This window comes from Capricornis sumatraensis, chromosome 4 (assembly GCF_032405125.1).
Source record: "Capricornis sumatraensis isolate serow.1 chromosome 4, serow.2, whole genome shotgun sequence".
In the NCBI taxonomy this organism is placed as follows: Eukaryota; Metazoa; Chordata; class Mammalia; order Artiodactyla; family Bovidae; genus Capricornis; species Capricornis sumatraensis.
The window spans coordinates 12,355,830-12,374,431 of record NC_091072.1 but is presented as its reverse complement, the minus strand read 5'-3'; the positions used below and the strand labels follow the sequence as shown (position 1 = coordinate 12,374,431).

At 60.0% G+C, this 18,602-nt stretch overlaps 2 protein-coding genes across 2 annotated transcripts in view; one reads left to right on the top strand and one right to left on the bottom strand.

Moving 5' to 3' along the window:
* The window catches only part of ADGRA2 (adhesion G protein-coupled receptor A2), a 36,110-nt gene extending 22,218 nt beyond the window's left edge, over positions 1-13,892 (top strand). The window contains exons 3-19 of the mRNA XM_068970604.1: positions 1,522-1,593; positions 1,842-1,913; positions 2,052-2,123; positions 2,400-2,563; positions 2,906-3,119; positions 3,921-4,085; positions 4,681-4,879; positions 5,354-5,503; positions 5,624-5,785; positions 6,748-6,972; positions 7,154-7,370; positions 7,994-8,202; positions 9,180-9,307; positions 9,573-9,696; positions 10,113-10,258; positions 10,900-10,989; positions 11,174-13,892. Coding sequence (XP_068826705.1) covers positions 1,522-1,593; positions 1,842-1,913; positions 2,052-2,123; positions 2,400-2,563; positions 2,906-3,119; positions 3,921-4,085; positions 4,681-4,879; positions 5,354-5,503; positions 5,624-5,785; positions 6,748-6,972; positions 7,154-7,370; positions 7,994-8,202; positions 9,180-9,307; positions 9,573-9,696; positions 10,113-10,258; positions 10,900-10,989; positions 11,174-12,434 — 3,670 coding nt within the window. The 3' untranslated portion in view covers positions 12,435-13,892. The remainder of the gene's footprint in view (positions 1-1,521; positions 1,594-1,841; positions 1,914-2,051; positions 2,124-2,399; positions 2,564-2,905; positions 3,120-3,920; positions 4,086-4,680; positions 4,880-5,353; positions 5,504-5,623; positions 5,786-6,747; positions 6,973-7,153; positions 7,371-7,993; positions 8,203-9,179; positions 9,308-9,572; positions 9,697-10,112; positions 10,259-10,899; positions 10,990-11,173) is intronic.
* A 157-nt stretch (positions 13,893-14,049) lies between these two features.
* Positions 14,050-18,165, bottom strand: BRF2 (BRF2 general transcription factor IIIB subunit). The gene is made up of 4 exons (XM_068971659.1): positions 18,012-18,165; positions 17,262-17,321; positions 16,051-16,372; positions 14,050-15,243 (listed from the first exon to the last, which is right to left on the bottom strand). The coding sequence occupies exons 1-4, from the start codon at positions 18,163-18,165 to the stop codon at positions 14,514-14,516; spliced, it is 1,266 nt and encodes a 421-aa protein (XP_068827760.1). The 3' UTR covers positions 14,050-14,513.
* Between the last annotated feature and the right edge of the window lie 437 nt (positions 18,166-18,602).

The window sequence follows — 18,602 nt, the reverse complement described above, 5'->3', positions numbered from 1 at the left end:
CCATCCTGGACACCCATTTCCTCTCCCCCAGCAGGGAGCTGCCTCAGTTAACCCCCTCCTGCCCAGAATCCAGAGGTGCCCCCGAGACTTTGGCCTGCAAAGCCAAGAGCCCCTTCCTGGAGCTGGAGCTGGGGGTGGCCAGGCCTTGGAAAGCAGATTGGCCCCACCGGCCGAGCTAGTTCGGTTACTCCAGGAACACCACCGCACCCCCGACCCCAAGCCATGCTCGCCTCTCTCCTGGGCGTTCCGGGAGGCCTGAGAGGATGCTGGAGAGCAGGAAGCAGAGTGGAGAGCCTGCAGCCCCCTCCCAGTGGGCAGTGAGGCCTCCTGGTGGGGTCTCTGTGAGCCCTGAGCTTGTGCTGGTTTGGTTCAGGAAAGCCCCAGGTGGGCCTCAGGGAGCGTAGGCAAGAGGCTGGTGCGGCCAGCCCCTCTCCCGCTGCTGTGACTGCACAGAGGATGCGGCGCTGACGCAAGCCGCAAGCCGGGGGCCAGCCCTCACCTTGGTGGTCCCAGGGGGGTGCCGGGCCTGGTGGGGGTGGTGGGGCCAGGTGGGCACTGGCTGGTCCCCAGAGATGGCCTCTTCAGTTTCTGCCACCCCTCTGGGATGTGACAGAGGGGAGGGAGAGTGACACTCTGGCCCTGCGGTTGAGTCTGAGTCACAGACTCGGCCACCCTGCAGGTCACTCCTCCTGGGGGGTGCCCCTTGGCCCTGGGGAGCCCCGGGGGCGGTCACCATCTTTCCTTCCGTCCAGTCTGTGACCTGCTGGAGGCCAGCCTGAGGTGACACTTCCCCTGGCGCCTTCTGTCTGCACTGGGGGCTCCGAGGAGACCAGGCGGAAGCTGGCCCATGGCCCCTGTGGCCTCAGCTTCTCCAGCTGAGGGCTGAGGGGTGCAGCCGGGTGATGGATAGCAGGCAGCATCCCGCAGCAGCCAGCCAGCTGGGGACTCTTCCTCACCTGCCAGGAGGAGAGGGCCACAGGATTAACTCCAGAATACCTCCCTGCAGCCAGGCTCGAGGAGACTACCTTTGTGTGGCAGATCCCCGTGGTCGGAGGTGGAGCCCGGCAGGCTACGGTCTGTGGGGTCACAGAGAGTCGGACACAACTGGGGGACTGAGCGCGGCACGGCAGTCCACAGAGGACCATGATGCCCATTTTCAAATGATGCAACAGCAGCCCTGAGAGATGGAGAAACTCGGGGCAGCTCGTGGCAGCTGGGGCCTCCTGATACCAGGCTCGGGGCCCTCCCCTCCCATTTCCATGGGGTTTGCCGCCTCGTTTGTCCATCCAAGGCCCTTCTGCACCCTCCCTGTGCCGGTCTGACCAGGGAGCCGGGGAGGCCGCGGGCACCCATCTGAGGGGCCAGGTCCTTCAAGCGGCCTCCTGGCCGCCACTGAGGACACCAGGGATTTCGAGGGCAACGGAGACCCCAGCCCTGACTAGGGCAAGAGCTGCCCACCCAGGTGGGCCGTGTGCCCCCCGAGTGGGCGAGGTGTCAGGGCCCCCCGCTTGTCTTCCGCAGGGACCTGAGAAACAACGTCATCAGCACGGTGCAGCCTGGCGCCTTCCTGGGTCTGGGGGAGCTGAAGCGCTTGTGAGTGGTGTGTCCTGACCACCGTGCCCCCAGGCCCCGCATCCCTGAAGGAGGTCCCGTGGATCCCAGTCACCCACCGTCCCTCTTCACCATACATACGGGGTGGGGGGGCAGACGCTTCATGCCCCAACCCCATCCCCTTTTCCTCCGCTCCCCACACAAGCCCCAGCCTCACACGTGTGTCCCTCACGGGTGGACCCACGTGCTGCTACGTGGCCGACGTGCTGAGGGTCTGCGTGTCTCTCCAGGGACCTCTCCAACAACCGGATCGGCTGTCTCACCTCCGGGACCTTCCAGGGCCTCCCCAGGCTTCTCAGGCTGTGAGTGCGGGCAGGGAAGGCGGGGGCAGAGGGTGGGGTGTGAGGGAAGGCTCCCCAGACCCTCATGGGCCCTGCATTCTAAGGGCTCACCCCCAGCCCAGGGAGAACCTAAGATCCCGTCTCCCTGTTCCACTGCAGAAACATATCTGGAAACATCTTCTCCAGTCTGCAACCTGGGGTCTTTGATGAGCTGCCAGCCCTTAAGGTGGTGTGAGTATCCTTTCCCCAGGCCCCTGCTTCCTTCCTCGGCCAGGAGGGGGACACATAAACACTGCAACCACGTGGCCAGCCTTCTGAGGAGGCAGGGCGGACGATGGGCTGGGCGAAGCCCCACCGTCTGTGGTGATGGCCCCAGGGCACCGCAGGGCGTAGGCTCGCACGCAGAGTTTGCCCTCTCCAGCCTCAGTCTCTCCCTGGGGCTCCATCCCCACCCCGGGAGCCCAGGGAACCCCTCTGCTCTACCCTGGGTCCCTCCACCCTCTGCAGGGACTTTGGCACCGAGTTCCTGACCTGCGATTGCCGCCTGCGGTGGCTGCTTCCCTGGGCCCGCAACCGCTCCCTGCAGCTGTCGGAGCGCACGCTCTGTGCCTACCCCAGCGCCCTGCATGCCCAGGCCCTGGCCGGCCTCCAAGAGGCCCAGCTGCGCTGTGGTGAGCTGACCCAAGCCCTCAAGGCTCCCGAGGCGGTGGGCTTGGTCTCCAGGGCGTCCTCTCCCTTAGAACCCACTGGGGACCCGTCCTCCATCCGATTTTCTAAACTTCCTGGGGGAGCGCTGCTTGGTTTATGTTTTTCATCTGGTCCCACCTCTTGGGGTGACAAAGCGTGCTATGGAAAGACACACTTTTACTCGTTCAAAACCTGCCTGCTCCTCTCTTCTGCTTTAATCTCTGGAGACACTCCAGCCCCCTTCTTCTGAACTAGGGTGGGCTCCAGACAGAGGGGCCTGGTCCTCACCTGACACTCAGGCTCACTCCCGGTGTCCTCGCCCACAGAGGGGGCCCTGGAGCTCCACACACTCCACCTCATCCCATCCCTCCGCCAAGTGGTCTTCCAGGGCGACCGGCTGCCCTTCCAGTGCTCGGCCAGCTACCTGGGCAACGACACGCGCATCCGCTGGTACCACAACCGGGCCCCCGTGGAGGGTGACGAGCAGGCAGGCGTCCTGCTGGCCGACAGCCTGGTCCACGACTGCACCTTCATCACCAGGTACAGGCCCTGCAGCCCCTTCTCAGCCCAGAGCACGGGCGGGGGGAGCCAGAACCCTCACCCACCCACCCACCCCCGAGAGGAGCTGGTCTGCTCCTGGGAATATCTGTGGGCGCGTTTATGCAGATCCAGAACTAAGTCAGAAATGGTCTGCGTGAGGGATACACATTGAATTGTTGTTTTAGTCACTAAGTCATGTCCGACTCTTCTGCAACCCCATGGACTGTAGCTGCCAGGCTCCTCTGTCCATGGGATTTCCCAAACAAGAATACTGGAGTGGGTTACTGTTTCCTTCTCCAGGGGATCTTCCCGACCCAGGGATCCAATCAGTCTCCTGCAGTGGCAGGTGGATTCTTAACCACTGAACCACCTGGGAAGCCCTGCAGATTGCCTGATAGGAAAAAAGCTGATTAAATCTGACATTTCTTCAGTACCTTTACAAGGATAGAGGGTCTCACCTATATTGTTGGACTTGCTCTCTGCAAACGTCTTGCAAGAGAGGTTTTATTACCTCCATGATGAGGGTGGGGAGATTGAAGCCCAGAAAAACACTGTGGTAAGGCCAGCATTAAGGGAGTATGAGCCTGTACCCTTGGCTCAGAGCCTGGGGGACTTCTTTGGTGATCCACTGCCGAGGGGCCCAGGTTCCATCTCCGGTGGGGGAACTAAGATCTTGCATGACTCAACTGAAAAAAAACAAAGAAAAGAGCCTGAAGCTGGCACCCAAGCGCTCAGGGAGGGTGGCGTGGCCGCCAGGAGCGCCTCCAGCCAGCCCTCGCCCGCCTGCCCGCCCGCCCGCAGCGAGCTGACCCTGTCTCACATCGGCGTGTGGGCCTCAGGCGAATGGGAGTGCTCCGTGTCCACGGTCCAGGGAAATGCCAGCAAGAAGGTGGAGATCGTGGTGCTGGAGACCTCGGCTTCCTACTGCCCCGCTGAGCGTGTCGCCAACAACCGCGGGGACTTCAGGTTTGGGACCACCCTGGCCATCCCCCGCCCCCCACCCAAGCCTCTGCGATGCGAGTGAACAGTCCCCCCACCTGCTCTAAGATGGAGAAAACACTTCCTCTTGTCATTCAGCTCCGAGTCCCGTTGGTGTGTTTAGAGAGACCATATATCCTTTTGTATAAAATCACCCTTCAAGATGTGCTGTGCAGAACAAACAGGGGTTTGGGGGTTTTTTTTTGGAGGGGGCAGTTGCTTCCCTACGTGGATAGTTGACAAAACTCTCCCATGACAGATGTCCCAGGGGCCTCTCCCTTAGTCAGGACAGGTGTTATTCTCCCATCCTACAGTTGAGAAGACTGAGGCCCAGAAAGTATAAGTGACCTGAAGTCAGGACTCCAAGGCCAGCCTCACAGCAGTGACAGCACTGTCCCAACAAACACAGCTTAAGAACTCAGGGGGAGCTTGGGAAGCCCTTGAAGTCCAGTCCACACGGCCTCTTCTGGACCCTGCCTCCAGCTCCCAAGGGGTCTGGCCTCACAGTTCTCAGGGCAGGGAAGGGACAGACCCTGGCCCTGAGGAACCTGGGTCATCGGCAACTCTCCACCTCTGCCCCCAGGTGGCCGCGAACTCTAGCTGGCATCACAGCCTACCAGTCCTGCCTGCAGTACCCCTTCACCTCGGTGCCCCTGAGCGGGGGAGCCCCTGGCACCCGAGCCTCCCGCCGGTGCGACCGCGCTGGCCGCTGGGAGCCGGGGGACTACTCCCACTGTCTGTACACCAATGACATCACCCGGGTGCTCTACACCTTCGTGCTGGTGAGGCCGGGGCGGGGGTGGAGGCCACGGGGAAGGGGAAGGGGAGAAGCTGGCTGGTCCCACGGGGCTGGGGCCCTGCGTCCTTGGGAGGCACGGCGAGGAGCCACAGGGCCAGCGCTGTGTCTCACACTCGTCTCCTCTTCCCGGGGATTCAGACTCCCCAGGGCCACACTCGGGACAGGAGGGCCACCCCGGTCATCTTTGTCCCCCAGTACAGCAAGGTCCGCCTTAAGAGGAAAGCGTGAGGTCATCCCGTTGTCCTTAGGGGTGGCGCAGCTGGAGGGCGGCCCTGAGTCGTGCAGACCTCTCTTTACATCTGCCTCCGCCCATCGGGATCAGACTCAGGTGTGGGCAGGACCCTGCTCCCCAGGCCCCATCACCGAGCGACAGTTCAGAGAAGGGGGCTCCTGGGGGGCATTTTGGGGGAGAAGGAGCCGGATTGGATGGTGTCCTTTCCTCCCCTCTCCAACTCAGATGCCCATCAACGCCTCCAACGCGCTGACCCTGGCCCACCAGCTTCGAGTGTACACGGCCGAGGCCGCCAGCTTCTCCGACATGATGGACGTCGTCTATGTGGCTCAGATGATCCAGAAGTTTCTGGGTTATGTTGACCAGATCAAAGAGGTGAGATTCAGTCGGGCCTCTGGGTCCCTTGGAAATCACCCACCTGCCTTCAACTGCTCAAGCCTCTGTCGCCCCAGCCCCGCTCCTGCCCGCCGTGACTCCCGCCCCTCCTGCCCCCAGCTGGTTGAGGTGATGGTGGACATGGCCAGCAACCTGATGCTTGTGGACGAGCACCTTCTGTGGCTGGCCCAGCGCGAAGACAAGGCCTGCAGTGGCATCGTGGGCGCCCTGGAGCGCATCGGGGGAGCTGCGCTGAGCGCCCACGCCCAGCACATCTCCGTGGTACCGTGGGCCAGCTGGGAGGCCGCCCCAATCGGGGAGGCACAGGGAGGGGCCTTAGAGGTGACAGGGGTCAGCCCCAGCCCTCATCATCCAGGAGCAAGTCCAAGTGGGCTGTGTGCCCGATTTATCAAGAACCCAAACATGACTAGGGTCCCATCCCGGTCATGTGGCATCAAATTCCAGCTTGTCAGGGGCAGTGCAGAGGAGAGGGAGGCCAGTGACGCCACAGCAGTCACCCAAGGCTTCGTGCAGGGAACCGAGTTGAAAGGCTCTGTCGTTGTTTAGTCACTAAGGTGTGTCCGACTCTTTGCAACCACATGGACCGTAGCCCGCCGGGCTCCACTGTCCATGGGATTCTCAGGGCAAGAATACTGGAGGGGGTTGCCATTTCCTTCTCCAGGGGCTCTTCCCTGCCCAGGGGTTGAACCCACCTCTCCTGCCTTGGCAGGAGGATTCTTTACCACTGAGCTACCTGGGAAAACCCTGAGTTGAAGGGCTAGACGGATGGAAATACACAAGAAGGGGCAAGGAGGAGAAGAACCAGGAGGAGGGTTTGGAAGCAGAGGGCAGCACTGGGATCGAGTGGGACCTAATGGAGACTTCAGATCCCCAAGAAGAGGGGACGTGTCCAGTGAAGGGTGGGGAACTATTAACAGTCAAAAAGGAGGCCACCACATCTTCTCTGGGCACCGGGGCGGGGGGGATACGAGGAGGTGGCACATGGCCCCTGCTCTCCGGCTTAGCTGGGGCAGGAGGACCAGGGCGTGTGGGGAGCTGAGCGGGCTGCAAGGTGGGGGGTGAGTGAGCGGGAGGGAGGGCGGAGCAGCACTGGGGGGACTCCACGGCCGACTCGGGGCTCCCAGGCCCTGGGCGACGGGCAAGGGACCAGGGGTCGGTCGGAGCAGGTCTGTGGTCTCGAGCAGGAGCAGGCCAGGAGAGGGTGACGGGGTCCCTGTCCCTAGAACTCGAGGAACGTGGCCTTGGAGGCCTACCTCATCAAGCCACACAGCTATGTGGGCCTGACCTGCACGGCCTTCCAGAGGCGGGAGGCAGGCATGCCCGGCACGCGGCCCGCGGGCCCCGGCCAGAGCCCGTCGCCCGAGCCGGAGCCCCTGGCCGACCAGCAGCTCCGCTTCCGCTGCACCACCGGCAGGCCCAACGTGTCTCTGTCAGCCTTCCACATCAAGGTGGGCGCTGGGGAGGCAGGGTGCTGAGCAGGTGGGGGGCGGGTGGGAGGCGAGGTGCCTAGAGGGGGCAGGGGGTGTGAGGGCATGCAGGCAGGGGAGGGGACACGTGGAGGTGGCCCTGGGGGCCAGCAGAGTCCCGGGGACCCCAGGCGTCTCTGAGGAACTCCCGTGTCCCCCCCAGAACAGCGTGGCCCTGGCCTCCATCCAGCTGCCGCCCAGTCTGTTCTCGACACCCCCGGCGGCCCTGGCCCCTCCGGTGCCCCCAGACTGCACCCTCCAGCTGCTCATCTTCCGCAACGGGCGCCTCTTCCGCACTCTGGGCAACACCTCCCGCCCCGGAGCTGCGGGGCCTGGGAGGAGGCGCGGCGTGGCCACCCCTGTCATCTTTGCGGGGACCAGTAAGGGCCTGCGCCCCGCCCTACGCCACTGTGGGGGCGGCCGGGCCCCCGCCCTGCCTGGCCTTGCCCTCACCCCTGGAGGCAGGGGACGGTGGCTCCCGCACCATTTCTGAAGACGATGCTGGACAGGGGCGTCCCGTGAAGGAAGGGACGGGTGGAGAAAAGGCTCCGGGGACCCAGGGTTTCACATCCCAGACTCGTCACATTTCCGAAGGGCTCCAAGCACAGACCTTCCACCCGCATGGGCCTCCCTCTCCTCCCCGTCATCACCTGGTGCCAGCTGCCCCCGCAGGGTGCCTGCCCTCCGGTATCCTCCCTTCACTCTGGCTTTTGCTCCCTCGGTGTCACCTTCCCCCTTCTTGTCCCCGACCCCGGAGTCCTCCCTTCCTAGCCAAGTCACCACTCCCTTCCTAGCCAAGTCACCACGACCCCTTTGGCACTAAGGAGGGCCACTAGCTCGCCGTGCCTTTGTTTTGATTCATCCTTGCAGCTCCCCAGTTAGGCTGAGGCTCCGGGGTAGGGGGCGGGCCTGCATGTGGCATCTAAGTCTATCCCCCAGGTCCCCCCAAGCCCCCACACACCCACCCAGGCCTGAGTGGACCCCCCTCCCCTTCCCACCCTAGGTGGCTGCGGCGTGGGGAACCTGACCGAGCCGGTGGCTGTCTCACTGCGGCACTGGGCTGAGGGGGCCGAGCCCGTGGCGGCCTGGTGGAGCCAGGAGGGGCCAGGGGGACCCGGGGGCTGGCGCTCTGAAGGCTGCCAGCTGCGCTCCAGCCAGCCCAACGTCAGCTCCCTGCACTGCCAGCACCTGGGCAACGTGGCCGTGCTCATGGTGAGCCGAGTGGGCACTGGGGGTGGAGGGCGGCGGGGCACCCTGACCACCTGGGGCCACAGGGAAATACGGAAAGAATGGTGGCCTGCTCGGGCCTCGTGATGGGGAGGACTCACAGGGACCTGTCCCTCTGGTCTGCCCCACACCTCTTCATCTTGCAGGAGACAGGGAGGTCCTCAGGCCCTCTATCAGGAAAGTGAACATGTTAGTTGCTAACTCGTGTTTGATTCTTTGCGACCCCATGGACTGTAGCCTGCCAGGCTCCCCTGTCCATGGGGATTCTCCAGGCAAGAATACTGGAGTGGGTCATCATTCCCTTCTCCAGGGGATCTTCCTGACCCAGGGATCAAAACCAGGGGCTCCTGCATTGTGGGTGGATTCTTTACCATCTGAGCCACCAGGGAAGCCCCAGACCCTTTTGTGGGGGGAAAAAAGGAAAAAAGCCCCACAGCCTTTTGGGGGGGAAAAGGAAAAAAAGAAGATAGACAGGGAGGCCCTCTATTCCCATGTCTAGAGAGATGGCTCAGGAACCACCAGGCGGGGTCTCCACATCCTTCGCTCTGACACCCGGGTTGTTAAAGTGAAAAATGAACCTGGGCATGTCTGCCCTCTGTCCCCCTCCCCGCCCAGCCCTGTCCAGCCCCTCACCTCCTGCACTACACTTCGTAGCCCAAACTCCCGGATCCTGAGCAGGTGTGTGGCTGTACCATGCATAGTACCTTCTTTCTCTTTCCTCATCTCTGATTTTCAGGCTGAGAACCTGCAAAGCTCCCAGAAAGGCAGGTCAGAAATGCCACCTAGACCAAATGTGGTGGCCCTTCCATCTTTGCTACCCGGATAGCAAAGGGCCAAAGTTGGGGCCCAAGGCTGACTGGGCTTGGGAGGGGAGAACCGGCCTGGGGGACCGGGCTGGACCCCACAGGGGGCCCTCGCGGCCCCTGGCTTCCTGTTGCTCACTCCCTGTCCTGTCTTTCCAGGAGCTGAGCGCCTTCCCCAGGGAGGCGGGGGGCTCCGGGGCGGGGCTGCACCCCGTCGTGTACCCCTGCACGGCCCTGCTGCTGCTCTGCCTCTTCTCCACCATCATCACCTACATCCTCAACCACAGGTGAGCTCCTGCAGGCGGAGCGGGTGTGCGGGGAAGGCCAAGCGGGTCGCTCAGCCCTGGCGAGTGTCCCTTCCCCAGGCTCCTGCCCAGCATTTCCTGCGAGCGTTCTGAGGTTGAAAAACACGTCTGGGGCTTAAGGTGTCCCGTTTCACGCACGCACACCAAAGTCTGCCTTCTTCTCTTCGACTCTACTGGTGGTCTTGAGGGCCCAAGGGCCCGACCTTGGGTTGCGCGGTCCACTAACTAGAGACTGTTTCTGCGGCAGCTCCATCCATGTGTCCCGGAAGGGCTGGCACATGCTGCTGAACCTGTGCTTCCACATGGCCATGACCTCTGCCGTATTTGCGGGAGGCATCACGCTCACCAACTACCAGATGGTCTGCCAGGCGGTAAGCAGAGGAAGGGCTGGGGTCTCCAGGATGGGTGCCATTAGCCTGGGCACAGAGGAGGGAGGCACACAGGCCGGAAGTGGGGGTAGGCCATGGGCTCCAGCTCCACGGTTCTGAGTCCAGCCTTGTTTTGGAGGGCGGGGGGTGAGAAGCAGAGACACTAGGAGCAGGGGTGAAGTGCAGGGTGGGGGGCCTGCGATGGAAGCACAGTCGGGGCCGAGGCCGGCAGCAACGACAGCCACCCTGGCGCATGGAGAGCCCTGGGCTGGAAGTAGAGAGGGTAACAGCAGGGACGCAACCCTGGGGAGGGTCTGGGTGGAGCTGGGGGCGGGGCACGTGGGAGGCAGGGGAGAACACTGTGGGGGCTGAGGCTTCGGGGTGGCCAGCCCCCCAGCCCTCAGCCCTGGACCCCACAGGTGGGCATCACCCTGCACTACTCTTCGCTGTCTACACTCCTCTGGATGGGCGTGAAGGCCCGCGTCCTCCACAAGGAGCTCACCTGGAGGGCGCCCCCTCCACCAGAAGGGGACGCTGCCCCGCCTGCCCCCCGACCCATGCTGCGGTAGGCACTTCCATCTGTCAGCTTTGCGGTGGGGAAGGGCTCCGGGGGTGCGGGAAAGACATCAAAGGCTGTTCTCCCAGGGTGGATGCAGGGTGGGTCCAAGGTCCTGGGAGATCACACTCCCAAGACACAAGAGGAGGTGGGGGGCTTCCCTGGCAGTCCAGTGGTTAGGACTTGGTGCTTTCACTACCATGGCCTGAGTCCGGTTGCTAATTGGGGAACTAAGACCCTGTGGCCATTAAAAAAAAAAAAGGCAGGAGAGGCAAGGGCCTAGGTGGCACCAGGTTTGCCCAGTGCCATGGAGGGGGTGCCTCCTTGGGGTTTTGAGGCATACCACGGCAAGGAAGTAAGCAACTTTGCAGGGCACTGGGCAGGGATCCTGGGAACCAGAGCGGCACTGGGTTCCATGCTGTTTTAGAGGGACAGAAAGCAGTTCTGGCCTCTGTCTCTTAGAGTAGTCTTGGCCAAATCCCCTAGGGACCTATGACCTGCCCTAGAGGGGCCTTGCATCCCTGGAAAAAAAACTCGAACACGACTCTCCGGGGAAGGAGAATGGGGCGGAGACCCCTCGGTGAGGGTTCCGAGTACCAGGTCCCCTCCTTGTTCCCCATCTCTCTGACCCCCAAACCCCCTCTCTCCAGGTTCTATCTGATCGCGGGAGGGATCCCACTCATTATCTGTGGCATCACGGCCGCTGTCAACATCCACAACTACCGGGACCACAGCCCCTAGTGAGCGTCTTGCCCCCGCCACTGACCTCCCTGCTTGGCGGGGTGCCTCCTACTCCTCACCACGGGGGGTACCACCCACCCGCCCAGCCAGTCACCCAGCCCCAACCCCTGCATGTGGCCCGAGCCGCCTCCCCACCCACCCGGCCTCGGGGCCCCACCTCATACACGCCGTGTCTCCCCGCAGCTGCTGGCTGGTGTGGCGCCCAAGCCTAGGCGCCTTCTACATCCCGGTGGCTTTGATTCTGCTCATCACCTGGATCTATTTCCTGTGCGCAGGGCTGCGCTTACGCGGTCCCCTGGCACAGAGCCCAAAGGGGGGCACCGGCCGGGTCTCTCTAGAGCCGAGGGAGGAGCTGAGGGGTTCCACCAGGCTCAGGAGCAGCGGCCCCCTCCTGAGTGACTCAGGTTCCCTCCTGGCGGCTGGAAGCACAGGGATGGTGACGCCCGGGCCCCCGGAGGACGGCGACGGCCTCTATTCTCCGGGAGTCCAGCTGGGGGCGCTGGTGACCACGCATTTCCTCTACCTGGCCACGTGGGCCTGCGGGGCGCTGACGGTGTCGCAGCGCTGGCTGCCCCGGGTTGTGTGCAGCTGTCTGTACGGCGTGGCGGCCTCCGCCCTGGGTCTCTTCGTCTTCACCCACCACTGTGCCAGGCGCAGGGACGTCAGGGCCTCCTGGCGCGCCTGCCGGCCCCCGGCCTCGGGATCCCGCGCCTCCCCGCGGGCCGTGCCTGCGGGCCCCGAAGACGGGTCCCCCGTGTTCGGAGAAGGACCCCCGTCTCTCAAGTCGTCCCCGAGCGGCAGCAGCGGCCACGCGCCGCCCCCGGGGCCCTGCAAGCTCACCAACCTGCAGCTGGCGCAGAGCCAGGCATGCGAGGCGGAGGCGGCGGCCCGCGGGGAGGGGGAGCCCGAGCCCCCGGGTCCCCGGGCCGGCCTCGGCCAGCGCCATCCCAACAACCTGCACCACGGCCGCCGGGGCCACAAGAGCCGCGCCAAGGGGCACCGCGCGGGGGAGGCCGGCGGCAAGAACCGGCTCCGGGCGCTGCGCGGGGGCGCGGCCGGGGCGGCCGAGCTACAGTCAAGCGAGAGTGGCAGCCCGCACCACAGCCCGTCCGAGAGCTACCTGGGCAGCAGCCGCCACAGCCCGGGCGCCGGGCCCCGGCTCGAGGGCGAGGCCGCGCTCACGCTGTCCGAAGGCAGCGACACGAGCGCAGCGCCGCCCCCCGAGGCCGGCCGGCTGGGCCAGCGCCGCAGCGCCAGCCGCGACAACCTCCGGGGCGGCGCGCTGGAGAAGGAGAGCAAGCGCCGCTCGTACCCGCTCAATTCGGCCAGCCTCAACGGCGCTCCCAAGGGCGGCAAGTACGATGACGTCCCCTCGAGCGGCGCGGAGGCGGCCGGCGGCGGCTGCATGAAGACTGGCCTCTGGAAAAGCGAGACCACCGTCTAGGGTGGGCGCGGGCGCCGCTTCGGCACGAGTGGGCCGTGCAGGCTCCTGACCCCGCTTCTCGCGGAGGGGCGGGGGGCGCCCCAGAGACGTCGATCGGTACGCCCCCAGGTTGGAGTGGAGGTGCCTCGCTGCACCTGGGCTCTCCAGCTGTAGTCCTGGAGGCCGGGGGAGGGAAAGGCGCCCGCCCACCACTACGGGGCGGGCCTCCCCGGCGTAGCGACAGACAATCCCTGGACCGCGGGCGGGGTAGGTTTCCGTCCCGGCCCAGGCCGGTTTTCGGCAGCACCTGCCATCCAGGCTTGCGGGCTAAAGTCCTGCCGGTCTGCGGTGCGACCGAGAGTGGCGGGGACAGCTGGGCGGGCCCCTTCTAAGGTACACCCGCCTCACTGGCGGCATCCGCCTTACTGGGAACACTGTGATGGAGCCTGAGTGAGGCGTTCTCGCCTAACCGCCCTCTGAAGTCTCCCCTCTGTGCCCACACCCCAGAGCTTCTCTCCCACCCCGACTCTGGCTAACTAGGGAGCCTAGCAGATGAGCCAGGTGACCAGGACAAGCCAGAGGGAACAAGGTGCTGCTTTTTGGAATTAACTATGCAAAAGGAGAAGGCGGGCCACGTGAAAGGCAGCTGGGACCAACCAGCTCTCTCGAAGGGAGGGGGCAAGTGGAAGGAGGGGTACAGGATTAGGGCTGGAGGCCATTCCCACAGGACCGGGACAAGACCCACATGGGAGGGCTCAGGAGGCATTTCAGGACAAAGCTAAGGTCTTACACGTAAGACGCTGACTCCCAGGGGAGGACAGCAGAGCTAGTACTTCGATTTGGGGCTGAAGGTAGTCCTGCCTCCAACCTAGTCCTACTGAAAAAAACGCTCTGAAGAGGGGCGCCGCTGCCAGGCTTCAGGTGGTGCTGGAAAAGCATTACTGTTAATGGCACAGCCTTCCACCTCCCAGGGACTAAGAGGCCTCCCCACCTCCATGAGGCCAGACAGGAGAATCATCATGTCTAGGTCCATATCAGAAACCTCCAAAAAAATAAAACCAGCTTCCCGCCCCACTGAAGCCCAAACCAAATCCCCAAGGCAAAGGGTAGGGTCCCTGCGAATCACCTGGGACCTGTGCCTTCACTACTTTTAAACTCCAACACTCATATTTTCCCCAACCTAAAGAGCAACCACCAGCCTTTGATTATAGCACACGATCAAAGTGGAGGGAAACTCAGCCCAGTCTCCATATCATTCCAGCCTGATCACCAAGGCGAGAGCAGACAGACAGGGGAAAGCGAGAAAACCCACACGCCCTGAGATGGATCCTGTTATTTATGCTTGCTGCACAGACAATATTAGAAGAAAAAAAAAAGGCAAAAAAAAAGCTTCATATTATTCTTCCACGTATGCTGGCTGCTGTTTACATACCCCGCCAATGCCTTAGCACTGGAGAGCTTTTTGCAATACGCTGGGGAAAGGGGAGGGAGGGGATGAAAAGTGCCAAAGAAAACATGTTTTTAAAAGCTCGGGTTTTATACAATAGAATGTTTTCTAGCAGATGCCTCTTGTTTTAATATATTAAAATTTTGCAAAGCCCTTTGAGCTATGACCTTACTCCTCCACCCACGGTCCTTTTGTGATGAGAGAGGATCTTTAACACTGTACACATAAGCCCACAGGGTCTGTGAACACACACGGCCGAGGGTTGCTCAGTTCCCATCCTCTGAGGGCTGGTAACGCTGGGAATACCCACGATCCACACCAGCATAGGTTCCACCAGCCCCGCGGCAGCCGTGTATCCAATCCAATCCGGGAGCAGAAGAGCCCCTGACGCTGCCCCAACAGCCCGAGAGAAAGCCAGCCCACAGAACCCGGAGGGAGGCAAGCCGCTCTCCTGGACCAAGGGATGGGACTCTCTCCAACCCGGGCGTCCCCACGCTCCTTCTGACTTCACCTCTGGGATGCACAACCCCTCTTGGGTCCCTTAAATGAGAATGGAAACACCCGAAGGCTTGTGGACAGTGATTCCTCTGGCTGTGTCAGGCCAGTTAGCAAGTCATCAGATGAGGGGAAGCGCCCTCAATGCCCAATGTGCATCAGGTGGGGTTCGGAACACTCTGGGCGGCTTGTCTAGCTGCCTGGGCCTTCTGGAAGTCCCTAATTTCCTGAGGGGTACGCAAATACTGCTCGATTTCACTATCAGAAATGTCCTCATCTCCAGTGACCGTGGAGACAGGGGGGATGGGGCAGACTCGCTTTGGGGGCTTCAACATGCAGGGTGGGAGGAGGAGGGCGGGGCTGGCAGGCCGCTTGCCCACAGGCAGCTCTAAAGAGCTACTCCCCACATCCCCGTCTCCCAGTCCTTGCCCCTGCCCCTGGCCCTGCGGTTCCTTCTCCCCGGCGTCCATCTCAGCTGTTCCGTCCCGAAAGGCCTTGCGGACCAGCATGTGGCGGTGCTGGAGGAGGTCGCCGATGTGCTTGACCACAGACCGTTTGTCAAGCTTCAGAACCTGCAACCAGGCCAGCTGCTCGGCCATCCGCAGCAGCACAGCCAGCAGCTCCTGCAGGCGGGAGGAAGCGGGGTAGGGCAGGTCTACATTCGCCAATTTACAAAATCGGGCAAGGGAACAGGTCAGCCGATCTGAAGGCCGCAGGGACTGCCAAGCCAGGAAAGTGGCGGCGGTGATGACGGGCAAGGGGTGCCGCCCAGTCACCAGCCACGTCTCATCGGCCAGCTCCACCAACTGCAGTGTTCGCGACAGCATCTTCTCTTTGTCTTCCACGTACTTGGCTGGCACAGATGGGGAGGCTTCAAACAGCTTGAAGCTGAAATAACCAAAATGAGGGTCTGGTCTCAGTACCTCAGGGAGACAGCTCTTCCAAAGCACAGAAGATAGGCAAGCTATGCTATTCTTTCGGGAACACACAAGCCTGCTGGGTAGCAACTTTATTCAGGTACCAAGAGAAATCAGGGAGAGTCTCCTGCAGGAGAGGTGAAGGGCAAGAGAGTGCAGAAGGGCACTAACGTCTATTGACAATCCCGCCCGCCCCCACCATCAGCCATCATTCTGAGTGAGTGCTTTACAAAATGTTCTTTAATCTACTCAACAGCCTGTTATGTGCATTTAAGAGTCGAAAAACTTGCCCACAGTCATCCAGCTTAGAAGTGACCAAGCTTCAAACTCAAGGTCATTCGACACTGACAGCCTTTGTTTTCTACCATATTTGTCAGAACAAGAAGAAAAGAACACAGCTACTTATTAAATAAAAAAATTAACTTCTAACTCAGCTCTGTCAGTTTGCTCATACTCTTTCAGCTCTAATCACACACAACGTGATCCTGCTGAGGCAGGGCTGTGGCATTTAGTCAAGCAGGCCTGAGTGGTAGAACCCAGAAGCCCCGTGCCAAAGCTGATACTTAACCTTCCTACAGCATCAGGCTGCCGTGACAGCGAAGGGGTTTGAAAATGATACAACATTCTAGAAACATAAAATGGGATTCACCCGACCAGCGCCAGGCATAGGAGGAGAAGTCCATCCTCGTAGAATGGACTTGGTCAAAAAGAGACAGCCGGAAGTAAAAGGATTCGGGTCTGAACCCATGCCACCCCCGTGTCTCCCCCAGGCAGGTACCTGCTACAGTAGGTCTTTACCAGATCCACCAAGCACAGAGATGGCACATCCAGCCCCAGGAGCTTCACTATCTGCATGTAGGTTCCAGAAAACACATCCAGATCTGCATACAGCAGAGTGCAGATGGTCCCCATGGTCAGGGGCCAGTTACGCTGCCGGCAGGTGATTAGGACGCAGCAACCAGCCAGCACCTCCTTCTTCTGCAGCCTGGCTGTGCGGATGCCAGCGAGCTGGTGTGCCTGTTGGTAGTAGGCAACTGCCGTGTCCTCAAATGTTGGTGGCAGCTGCAGCACTCGACAGAGGTCTCTCACTCGGCGAAGACCTAGGAAAACCCACGGCAGGAGTTAGAGGCATTTCCAACAATATGTTAACAGGATCAGACAACTGGATTGAGTGGGGTTTATCCCAGGGATGCAAAGATCAGTGTGATACACCACATGAACAAACTGAGAATAAGCCATATGATCATTTCAATAGATGCAGAACAAGTTTTTGATAAAATGCAACATCCATTTACAATAATAATAATAATATCTCCAGAATGTGGGTCTGGATATATAATAAAGGTCATATACGACAAACTCACACTAACATCATACTCAATGGTGAAAAGCTGAAAGCATTTCCTATAAGATTAAGAACAAGACAAAGATGCCCACACTCGTCACTTTTATTCAACAGAGCTTTGGAAGGTCTAGCCATAGCAAACAGAGAGGAAAACTAAAAGGAATCTAAATTAGAAAGAAGTAAAAACGTCACTTCATATCATGTTTGCAGATGACATGATATTATATGTGAAGGAGTCAAAGGAGCTCCCAGCAAGTTCTGTTAAACTCACCTCAGATACCACATGCACAAATAATGGACCTTTCTACAATGATAAGAGTGACACTTGGTAAGGCCATTTGAAAAGCACAAAGACATTTGTGGAAAGAAGTCAACGCTTCAGTGCCTCATCTTTTGGAAGTTGATTTGTGACCAAGCTTTGACCTGGGTTCCTCGAATCTACCTCAAACATACCCAAGCAGACTTAAACCTTCCACCTAATTGCTACCTCTCTTAGAACCACCTCAATCCTTTATTTCTAATTACCATTCTCTTCTTCTCTACCTTTACATAATCATGCTGAAAACAGAAAAGACAAGCAGACGAGCTGGACCATAAGGAGAATTTTCTTTAAAGCCACTGTGTCATAAAAGGTTGATTCTCACCTCGTTGCTGGCTTCGACTAACTTGTTCGTTTTCCCCGGTGCTTCGAGAATATGTTACTTCTGTAAGATAATGGACAAAAAATAGCTTGTTTAGTCTCTATTCATGGACCCCTGCCCTCCCACCACACAAAACCAGGGAGCAGAATCCAAATCATCAGGTATCCACTCCCCAGCTCACAGAAGGTGCTCATCTTTGCAGGTAAAAGGTCCATCTGGTTTTCTATAACCACAAGCAGTACCAAATACACAGAAAGCTTTAGAAGATTAGGACTAGCATTAAAGCAGTTCCAAGTGTTCCAAATTTCCAGCCACCCCGCCTGTACGTTCAATTCAGGCAATTTTCCTGCCTGTAGATTTTGAGGGCTGCACTGGTCAGGGACTTTGAACACAAATGAAAAAAAGAAAAATAAGTTTTTGCCAATTAGTTTTCAAAACTGCTTCGGGGTAGTAGTATTTCCCGCATTCGCACAACACTGACCTATTGATATAATGCTTCCAAATAGGCAAATTAGGTAAATTCAGTGGAACTTTGTTTCTCTCTGTTTCATTTACTACATGTAACAGATATGGTGCTAAGAAAACAGATAATGGCAGCCCCTGATCTGCAGTTCACTCGTTCACTTTCACTGTTTTCTCCCATATCTAAGTGTGCTCATGACAGGGAGACGGCAAGAGATAAGAAGCATCTGACGTCAATCCCTCCATCGCCCCAGGCTGTATCCATGGCCTAAGAAAAGCCCTCACAGGTACCTCGGAGGTTGCCCTCGTCACTGAAGGTGGTCGTAAGAACGCCCTCGGTGACCACGCAGCCGCAGTCGGAGCACACCAGCTGGTTCTGGGAATAGTGCGAGTCTTCCACTAGCTCAGCGGAGCCGCAATCGGGACAGCGGCCTCCACCCGGCATCGCACAAGCGGTCCAGAGCCCAGGCAGCTAACCGCCCCTACCGCCCACAGCAGCAACTGTGCCGAAACAGGAAGTAGGAGCGGAGTCTTGTAGGGTTGCACCTTCCTCTTCCGGCCAGCGTAACAGCCGTACTGTAGATACCTTCGCGGCTTCCGGTCCGTTCCTCCGCGGACTCGGGTAGAAACGTGATCGAGGAAAGGAGGTTCCTGCTCTGGACTGTATCTTCGGATTCGCCGCGATCTGTACTTAGTTTGAGGTTTGCTGTCTAGGCTCGGGGTTACTCTTGAGTGAGCTTTCTACCGCTGTGGACGCGCGTAACAAACAAAAAACTGTTGCCAGCCACAAACAATTCTTTCTAAAGTGCCAAGGGTATCGCCGACTCTCCTTTTTCTCTTCAATTCAGTTCAGTTCAGTCGCTCAGTCGTGTCCGACTCTTT

Bases quoted from the DNA above. Each gene is read 5' to 3' on its own strand.
- BRF2 (XM_068971659.1), bottom strand. From the start codon at position 18,165: ATGCCGGGTGGAGGCCGCTGTCCCGATTGCGGCTCCGCTGAGCTAGTG. The intron at 17,322-18,011 runs GTACCTGTGAGG...ATTATCTTACAG, and splicing joins TGACGAGGGCAACCTCCGAG to AAGTAACATATTCTCGAAGC. The intron at 15,244-16,050 runs GTACCTGCCTGG...TGGTTATTTCAG, and splicing joins GTAAAGACCTACTGTAGCAG to CTTCAAGCTGTTTGAAGCCT.